At 45.2% G+C, this 10,304-nt stretch overlaps 1 protein-coding gene across 6 annotated transcripts in view; it reads right to left on the bottom strand.

The window, feature by feature from the left end:
* Positions 1–1,772: 1,772 nt before the first annotated feature.
* Positions 1,773–10,304, bottom strand: part of GOLGA2 (golgin A2) — a 236,504-nt gene continuing 227,972 nt past the window's right edge. For all 6 annotated transcript variants that reach the window (XM_069236974.1, XM_069236975.1, XM_069236976.1 and 3 more), the window contains 2 exons: positions 5,550–5,718; positions 1,773–4,600 (listed from right to left, as the gene is read on the bottom strand). In XM_069236974.1, coding sequence (XP_069093075.1) covers positions 4,353–4,600; positions 5,550–5,718 — 417 coding nt within the window. In that variant the 3' untranslated portion in view covers positions 1,773–4,352. The remainder of the gene's footprint in view (positions 4,601–5,549; positions 5,719–10,304) is intronic.

Genomic DNA, 10,304 nt, shown 5'->3' with positions numbered 1-10,304 from the left:
TTTCTTATTAGGGTGAGCGCTCTAAGGAAATCTAAGCTCTGACTGCACTACTGATGGTGGTTCTAGTGTAAAAATGTGCACATTTGCAAAGTTTAACAATATGAATCCACATACAATGCTCCCAGAATGCTCTACACCTAGATGCAAATATCTGCAGAAGAATGATCATTTGCTTTCAATGCAACTAGGAAAAAAATGTTTTGCTAAACTATTGTGAAATTGTAGGTACCATTTCTTTGTAGCATCATTTAGTAAACTGTGTTGATGCATGCTAGTATTTCCAGAAAATATTTATAATAGAGCACCAGTGCAACCAGTTCCAACAAGATAATCGGAAACATGAAAATAAACAAGCAGTGGCAAAGCCAATAAGTCAGCTATTGGCGGTCAGACTTTTGGTTTTGTCAACGCGTGTCTTGTTTTGATATACTTTTTTCTAAAACTCTGTGGGAGCTGCGAGGCCCTCACCAATATAACAAACATTGGCAAAAAGCAATAATAGTTTTTCGGTCTCATAAAGCACATATGAACACACAGGTTCCCGGGACCGAACTAAACTACTCTGTGTGCCGATATGCTCCTTGTGAAAGGACAGTCAGTCAGTCTATGGATAGAAAGATGGAGAAAGAGATAGAATTTTAATAAAAATAAAAGGTCTTGGTTAACTCCAGACCTAATTAGGGGCCCAATTGTTTAAAAAAAAAAAAAGTCACAAAATTGCACCCATGTCCCTGCATTAGTGCAGATTTCACGAATTCACAATAATTTAGCAAAGTAGCTCAGGAAATTGTACTCCTGGAAAACGTTTGTGAAATGCTTTGTAGTTGTAGATTTGCTCATGTGAAAATCTGTTGAGCATTTACAAGTTCACTTTCCCTCCAACCCCTTTTTTCCTCAACCCTGGGAGATGTTTTACTTCTGCCCCTGTCAGGAGTAATTTTCCAACCTTTCTCAGTAAGGGAAAAGATAAGAAAACAGATGGACAAAACCCTCCAAAACATGCAATTTAGCAGGTGCGCACAGACACAAAAGAGCATTCCAACACTGGAACTACTGCCTAATGCCACCACCAGCCCAAGTATGTAGATCTGCAAAAAATGGGGCAAAGTAAGGAAATTGCTAGAATTCAAACCCTACTATAGTATCAGGCCTGGCATAGTCAGAAAGGATAATATTGGAGCTTTTATATCATGAGATTGCTCTCATAATTTGTTGGAGCACTACGTGGCACCAAAGGGATTTTGTTAAAGGACAAGTAGATTTATGAAGCAACCTGTCCCATGGACAGGTAGATATTTTATTAAATTCCGCACCCCTGAGCTTTAGGGACCGCTCCTCAAAGCCTTCGGGTTCATGGACGGGCACTCTGAGCACAACTTCGTGTTGTGGTTGTCCTACAAACACCACAGACACACGAGGTGCGGATCCGTCAAGTTATCATCCAGTGACAGGAGTATGGGTAGGTCCTGTCAACAAGATGGCAATGAATGGTGTCAACATCAACGCTGAAGGGTGTTTTTCTTTTTCGAGGAGGCCAGCACGAGGAGCAGAATAAATTACAACTTTGGTTTTATTTTTTAGGCACAGAGAAATTGAGTGATATGCACAGAATCTCAGAAGATTGAGCAGAGGCTGCTACCCCAAACTAGGTTCCCAGTTGCAGAGTTGGCAGCTCTTGTCTACAAGTCATCGCACCACTTTGTGAGCAGGCTTTCCAGACAACCACAGAATGTGAACTGTGAGCAGCGCAGAACAGATCAAACATGACAGCATTTGATTGCTGAATAAATTTATTCAGAAAAGAAGTAAAACTTTCCAACAGGATTAATTCACCTCAGCAACAGAATGCAAAAATGAAAATATAGTGTTCCATCTACCGATTTCTGTGCTCTCAAACCCAATAAATATTAATCGTTGTTCTGAGCAAAACCCTAGACCTCGGCTGCAGAAAGGACTCTTTCTATGATACACGATATCGGGAGCCCTGCAACTTAAAACCGGCTGCAGGAAGTCCTCGTTACCAGAAGGAAATTTACAAAATGTTACAGAGTATGTACATAAACGTCTTTTACAAGGGATCTCTTCAATGTCAGTAAAAAGGCCACACTTTCAGCAGAAGCACACGCACACACTGACAGGCCAGGCAACACTGTAGTAATGCCAGCTACCCCTAGGTAGCAATCAGATCTCTGCCCAGCCTTGGAACACTCCATTATAGCAGGATCATCATAATTACCAGTCAGGCTGGACTCCATTATGGTCGTGCACATAGTCCTCAATCTGCTGTGTTCAGCACTGTCCTCCACTGCACATCATCTGGCTCTTATATCGCTTATCTCCCAGAGTAGACCCGAGCCCTCCAGTGCAGCCCTCTTCTTACTAACCCCACCACCTCGTTCCTCCATTTCAGATCTGACTGCACCAGTACTGCCCTCCACGTCACTTCTCGTCTCCAGCAGTGCTCCCTGCCTCTACTGGCTCCTACAATGCTGCACCCGCATACTGGTGGGACTGGACCTGTTAGTGATGCCATTAATATCCAAGTGAACTCTCCAGCTCCAGTCCCCCCTCTTAGATCAGACCACACCAACACTGTCCCACGTCAGCACTGCCAGCTCATCCCTCCAACAATGACCTCCATCTAAGATCTGACCACCCCCCCACTCCATCTCAACACTGCACCGTGCACCACTGCTCTCCGAATCAGATCAGACACCCCCATCACTACCCTCCCCCCGATCCTATCTTTTACCTCAGACACTTTCAGACCCGACCCAAAGTACTGTGCTACTACAGCAGTTAATGTTTTTAATATCTAATATTTGGATTCATTGAATCTCGAATACTCATAACCCAAGGAAAACTTGGCAATAATGTTTCGATACAGGTGCTCTGCTGCTTTGGCCTGGGAATCACTGCTTAATTACATATTAACAAAGATTAGACTTTCAAACAATACATCAGAAGTTTTATAAACTGATTGCAAAAATAAAATGATTAAAGCCTTAATGTAAGGAAGAGCCCTACACAATCCAGTGAGCACCCAGCAAATGTAGCCAAAAATAAGGAAAGAAAAAAACAGCAGAAACTATCCAAGTTTGACTGAATACTACCACTGAGGCTTTAAAGTCTGCACCGTGGGCCCACATAGCTGTAAAGGGAAAAATGGCTATAAAATAAACAATGACACATTAAAAGTGCCATGCAATCGGGAAATCTCCTCAGGAACTGCTCTGAAAACACTAACAGAAGGATATCTCTGGCTCGGAGTCAAGAGATCTCGCAGAAGAAACCAACATTTCAAGCGCCCCTCCATGCTGAAGGCTGCCAAGGACAAAGTGATGTATGAGCGCTTGGGGGGGGATGACACATTGTCACTCAGAAGAAAGCAACCACCCTTGTGTTAAGCTCACAGTGACCTTTGAGGAGCAAAGGCCACACTGCTGACAACAATCCCAGAATCTCAGGTTTAGGCATATTCAAGGTCTCATTTTTGTATAAAGATAATCTTCATAACCAACCTTCCAGGCCCTGGAACGTAAAAGATACACTGTACAATAGCGGCCCGACCCCCCACTTCCAGTAAACGTCAAGGCCAGGAATCCATGAGCATGGACAGTGACAAAACATGGCACTGCTGCACCCTGAAATGCAGCTATTTGAGGGCTCTTGTTTAAAAGAATCTTTGTAACCAATATATATTTAAATAAATACAATTTATGACATACACAAGGTAGAATTCTTCATCCTTAAAGTGCATTGGTACATGACTTCTGAACAGAAGGGACGCTAGAGGCCTCGGTTGCACTGTGTCCAAAAGACTGCTGTTCTTGTCAGTCTACCCCGGGACAGACCAGGCAGATGTATATTGTCCGCTCCACTGATCTTCCTTAGAGAAAGCCTCAGAGAAGGCTTGAAGGAGTGTGTGGAGGGAAGAGGCAACTAAATGGAATGGGTGAGTGTATGTGGGAAAAGGCAAAGTGATGAAGACCAGGTAAGCGGGCACAGAAATGCAAGAAGTGAACTCAGCGTGTAGTACGGACAGTCCCAATCAACAGCACGGCAGAGCAGCCTCAGCCTCAAGAGATGTCTTCTCGGAGTTCATCCTGTTCCTGCTTTAGGTGGGAAGCATTCAGCCTACCTCTGCTAACTGAAAGACACTCTTTACCTGCCACCAGCTGCTGAACACTGAAAAGGGTCTCTACAGAGTTGGTGGTGGCATTCAGAGACACAGTAATGTCCAGATAGCCCAATAGACTGGTCAGGATGGAAGACGGAGGGTACGGTCTCTTCAAGCCAGTCAATGTTCTTGAGAACAATGCAAGTCCGTCCAGGATATCTCTGACTCCCAGTTAAATTATCATGATCCTGACCTCATCGTTGTCATCTGCTCGGTAAAAGAAGGGAATGCAGGGGTTCTCTAAGAGGGAGGAATGCCGCTGTTGGGGGTTCTGGATCTCATGCAGAAGTTTCATGATCTGCTTCGCGGTGGGGTCTTCGGTACTCGGCGAAGGGGCCTGCCTTCTGCCCTGCACAGACTGGGGTTTAGGAACGGTTTCTTCCAGATCCATCTGCTCTGAAAGGCTGATTTCCAGCATGCCTGTGTTGAAAAAAATAAAATCAACCCAGGTCAAATCGGCAGACACAGGCTGGAATGGACCTAGCCATGACTTGTCCTTCACTCCGATCCAGACTCTTACCTAGGGCACTGATGGTGCCTCCTGGTGGCCCACCGCCGTAGGACCCTGCACCCACCCCCGCAACCCACGCACGCAACATCTGCATCATCCTCGACCCCGCCCTCTCCATGACACATCAAATCAATGCTCTAACCTCCTGCTTCCACACACTCCGCACCCTAAAAAAAAATCCTTCAAATGGATCACCCAAGAGGCCAGAAAGACAGTCACCCACGCACTCATCATTAGCAGACTGGACTATGGCAACGCCCTCTACGTCGGCACCACACTCAAACGAAAACTCCAAAGAATCCAGAACACAGCTGCGTGCCTCGTCCTTGGCCTCCCCTGACACGAACAAATCTCGCCACACCTCAAATCCCTACACTGGCTCCCCATAGACAAGAGAATCACATTCAAGATCCTCACACAACACCGGCCCAACCTACCTCAATGAAAGAGTAAACTTCCACACGCAACTTCCGATCAGCCGACCTCGCCCTAGCCACAGTCCCCCGCATCCTGCACACCACCACAGGAGGCAAGTCTTTCTCCTACCTCGCCCCCAAAACCTGGAAATCCCTCCCCACCGACCTTCGCAAAACCAAAGACCTACTAGTCTTCAGAAAGAACCTCAAGACTTGGCTGTTCGACCAGTGACCTTCCCTGCCCCCCCCCCCCAACCCCCCTCCACCCTAGCGCCTTGAGACCCTCATGGGTGAGTAGCGCGCTCTACAAATTTCTTTGATTGATTGATTGAGACTGTTAAGACCTGCTCCATACACCTGGCTTTCCACCCTCTGTTTATAATTTATTCTATCTAACCACATTCTAGCTTGCAAAACCACCAGGAGTATTGGTTCAGCTCACCTTCGCCATCTGTAGCGTTCAGGTCCATGTGTCTCTCGTTTGGGGCACTGCTTGCACCTTCTTGATTTAACCTGTCCGCAGTGGATGTGACTTCCAGGAACTTCTTGTACCATTCATCTCTCTCTCCGACCAACCGAATCACAAGGCCCTGCAGCTCCAGCAGCTTCAGCTGTGGGAATCAGGAAGGAAAATATTAATACGCTACTCAATGAGATACGAGTCAGACAGCAAGAAAGACGCCACAGCAGCGAAACAATCGCATCAGCTACATGTATAATTCATGTGTCTCCCGCAAAGTACTGCGCCAAGACAAGGACCTAAATAACACAACAATCTACTACACCAACCCCAGGAATGAGGAAACATCAAACAATCTGTTGGACCAACTCCAGGAATGAGGAAATACCAAGCAATCTGTTGCACCAATGTCAAAACCGAGGCAATACAGAACAAAACAAAAAACAAGCTCAGGACGGAAGCAACACACAGCAATCTATTGCACCAACCCTAAGACTGAGGCAACACCTAGCAATCTGTTGCACCAACCCAACGACAGTAATTTATTGCACAAACCCCTGGACTAAGGCAACAACCAGAAAGGTATCACACTCAGCCAGGACTAAAATACCTAGAGGCTATTGCACGATCCCTAGAACTGAGAGGAAACCCAGCAAGCTATCATACCACACCCAGGAATGAGGTAATCATAGCACCAATTCCAAGACTGAGGCAGTACTAGCAGTCTGTTATACCAATCCGAGGACTTAGGCATCACTAACAATCTGTCGCACCAATCTGAGGACTGAGGCAGTACTAAATCTATCACACTGATCCGAGGACTGGGGCAGTACTAACAATTGGCCACACCACCCTAGGACTGAGAATCGTAGCAATCTGTTGCACCTATTCCAAGACTGAGACAGTATGAGCAATCTATCACACCAATCTCAAAACTGAGGAAGTACTAGCAATCTGTCGCACCATCGTAGGACTGAGACAATCCTAGCAATCTGTTTCACAAACCCCAAGCCTAAGGCGATTCTACCAAGCCATTACACCAACTTCAGGACTGTCATGTCACAAGACATGGTAAGACACCAGAGACCAAGGACGCAGGAAACATGAAAGATTTAAAACTACATTTCCCCGACTCACATGCACAGCCCCAGCCACGAGAGAACAAACTCACACTTCGGGGTCAATCACGGCCACTGAGTATTTAGGGTTAAGTAACACTGAGCACCCTAGTATAGCAACAGGGGCTGTTGAGTCTGCATCCAACTTGACTTGCCCTTTCACGTTTGCTGTTTTCTTCCTTATTCAGCTCCCCATGGTCTCCCCGATTCCTTACTTGATATTTGTTACCTGCCTAATCACCAGCTTGTCAGTTTGTCTTCCCAGCCCAGTGGTCGCCCTCTTTGGCTCCTGAGCTGCTTCTGAATTACAGGGGCTAGTTACAGTGTGCCATCTGATTTCACTGGGTAAGTCCCAAACTGTAACTTCCATGTCTCAACTCCCTCTTTTTGTGCCCTCTTAATAATTTGTGTTCTCTCACAATTGGGTGGAGGCCCAACTGTGATAGTTTGGACTTGATACCCTATGCCTAAGGAATCCAGGCTGGATCTTTCAAATACCAATCTTCAGAATTTCTTCTCTCGCTCTCCATCCTCATCTTTTTCCCTTAGTTTGGATCCTCATTATAATTCTTGATTTAATCCAAGGAGGTGAGCTGACCACCTGGATAGAGGAGGGACTGGCCTCAATACCTTAAAACTAGCTGTATATAGTCTTTGACTGAGGCAAAACCCAGGCAAGCTACTACACCAACCTAAAAAATGAGGCAATATGTAATCTGTAGCACCAACCACAGGACTGAGGCAAGTCCCAGGCAAGCTATTATACCAATCTGCCAATTTCCCCCTTAATTTGGGTCTTTTACCATCCTTGACTTATTCCAAAGGGGGTGGGCTAACCTCCAGAGGGGAGACTGGTCTGGACATTCTCAAGCCTGTAGTACTGGGTACGTGTCAAGGACTGAAGAAAATCCCAGGCAAGCTATTACATCAACACCAAGGCAATACATAGAAATCTGTTGCAAAAACCATCAGACTTAGGCAATAGCCAGGAAACTAACTGCACCATCAATCTCAGGCCGAGGAAATAACTAGCAATCTGTCACACCACCCCAGGACTGAGGCAACACCTAGCAACTTGTTGCAACAATCTCAGGGTTGAGCTAAAACCCAGAAAGTTATAGCCCACATTTCAGGCCCGAGACAATGCATAGCAGTCTGTAGCAAAAACAAAACAAAAAATAAACGCAGGAGTGTGTCAATTGCTAGAAAACTACTGCACTGACCACAAGTTTGGGCCAATAGGTAGCACTCTACAGCACTAACCTCAGGACTGAGGATATTCCCAGCAAACTGCTGCACTAACTCTAGGGCTCAGCCAATACTTAGTAAACTACAGTACCAACCTCTGCGCTGGCATTTGCGAAATAGGACCAAACGTATAAGTTTCACTATTTGCTTAAAATAGATGACATTCCAACAGGGTTGCTACTGACATAGGCTGTCTCCCAAAACTACACAAAGGAAAGACTCAAGTAGCAGATATTTGCGCCATATAAGAGTTTTTTAAAAGGTGAAGAAAAGGTCATCAAAAGTAGGGAATAATTAATAACTTAAAGGTTTAAATTATTATAACCTAAGCATATGTTATGAACTCCTCACTACTTTCCGATTAGCTGACATTTGCTATTTTCCCATAAAGTAGTATTGTGTGCATAACGACACATTGAACCCATAAATAACATGGATTGTAGAAAGGTAGGTAAAACCATAGGGGACACTTCAGGGAATAGTTTAACCTCCTTAGTGATGTCATGAGGACAAAGAACATTCCTTTATCTAACAATTATTTCAAAGTACACTGGTGCAATGGTCAAATGGCAGCAGCATAGATGAGTGTATACAAGGAGGGAGGTGGAGTTGTGTGTAGTAATATTAGTGCCTTGAGGTCCTGTAAAAAGCGCTGTGTAAGCATCACTATGAATAAGGACAGTACTTGCACCCCTCATGCAGCCACTAGTTTAGTGAAAAGATCCCTGCCAGGGAGCCATGACAACTTCAGGGAAAGAGGCACGCACAAGTATGAAAGATTTAAAGGCGTCTTGGGCTTTCATGAATTCCAAGTCACAGCAGCAACAACGCAGGCTCTCTTGCTTTACAAATTTAGATCTCTGAATTCTAAGACCTCAGAAGCCTTCCTCCAAAGGCAAAGTGTTAGTGGTTACCTGGATGGCCAGCAATATCCAATTCAATATAGTGGACATGTTAATGAACTTAGCAACTGTGTCTGTCTGCCTCACATCAGTGCCTTGAGAATCATCACAGTGGGGCCTGTTCTCTGCACCCTACGGAGCTTCAACGGAGCAGGGGTATTTGTGTGATGAGAACTTTCTATGAACGGGCGTCGGGTACTACCGAAAGGCCACTGAACTTCCAAGTACCTCCTTTTTAGGCTTCATCTTCCAAGGGGTAGCAAAGAGAGTCAAGGAGTATTCTAGGGAGGATGGTGTGGGGCAGAACATTACAGTTAACACATGATAACGCAGAATAAATACACCGTCTAGACAGCGCAATATGTTTATGCACAGAAACAACTCATTCCAGTTATTTCCCCAATTTCACCTGCAAGCGAAGATAGGTGTAAAGCTTCACAATACTCTTAAATGAAGTTATCTAAGTTGGAAAGTCCTCCCAACTGATCCAAGAGCACCAATGTAATCCCCTGGCATCTCCTCTGCAAAAACTCCAAAACTGTTTCAGTTTAAAGGGAAGCACCATGCACTAATAAGGTGTCTTGCTGGCTCTCAAAAGAGGAAGGTCCTGTGCTTTGTAAAGGTCAGTAGATTATAGACATCATCTCCATATCTACAGCACACATACAATCTCCCTGATGGAGAAGGAAATATGGTAAATTGCCAATTGCCTGAATTTTTCTTTTCAAGCCATTCGTTTTCCCTTTTGAGGTCCAGGATATTGTGAGACTTCTATTTAGGACCAGAAAGAAGCGAAGATAAACCGCTTTGGTCCACTGCTGTACTGAGCCTGGCACTACGGCACTCTTTTTAAGCAGCAATCGTGCGTCCTTGAGTATCTGGTTCAATATTGCAGAATGTATTCCCTTTTGTGTTATCTGAGGCGGGGGAACTGAAACGCCTGATTCTGAGCCACTTCCACACATCTGACATCCCTGCTTCCTTTGTAAAGTTCTGAAAAGCTGCGAGATTTGGAAATAATCCCTGCCAGAGTGGTTCCGTGCAGTGTGTGGTATCACAATGATTTTTTCAGTAAAGATTGGGAGAGACCGCTTGCACTTGCTCCAGCTTCTGATGAACACTCTAGGGATTTCCTTTCTCTCCTCAAGACCTACAGAGTTTAAGGTCTCCGCCTTCATCTTCTGCTCACCTTGAGGAACAAAGGTGGAACCTTTTGAATTCAACCGCTGCGCCTATGGTTTGAGAGGTGGAGAAGCTAAGGAGATATCAACAGTGGCAAGGTGCAGGAAGCAGTCCCTTTGGACATGTTCACCCCACTTCTTGCCACTGGTACTGAGGTTTTGTGAATGAAGTGCACTAGGTTCCTGTTAACCAGGTCCCCAGTGCTATTTCCCTGAAAACACGGTAAAAGGTCCACTTGTGTACAAATGGCATACACTTTACCAGCTCTTTAAGCCCCTAGTAAATGG

Source organism: Pleurodeles waltl, chromosome 6 (genome assembly GCF_031143425.1).
Source record: "Pleurodeles waltl isolate 20211129_DDA chromosome 6, aPleWal1.hap1.20221129, whole genome shotgun sequence".
NCBI lineage: Eukaryota > Metazoa > Chordata > Amphibia > Caudata > Salamandridae > Pleurodeles > Pleurodeles waltl.
Note: the sequence above shows the minus strand (reverse complement) of the source record. Positions and strands in the feature narration are given on the sequence as shown.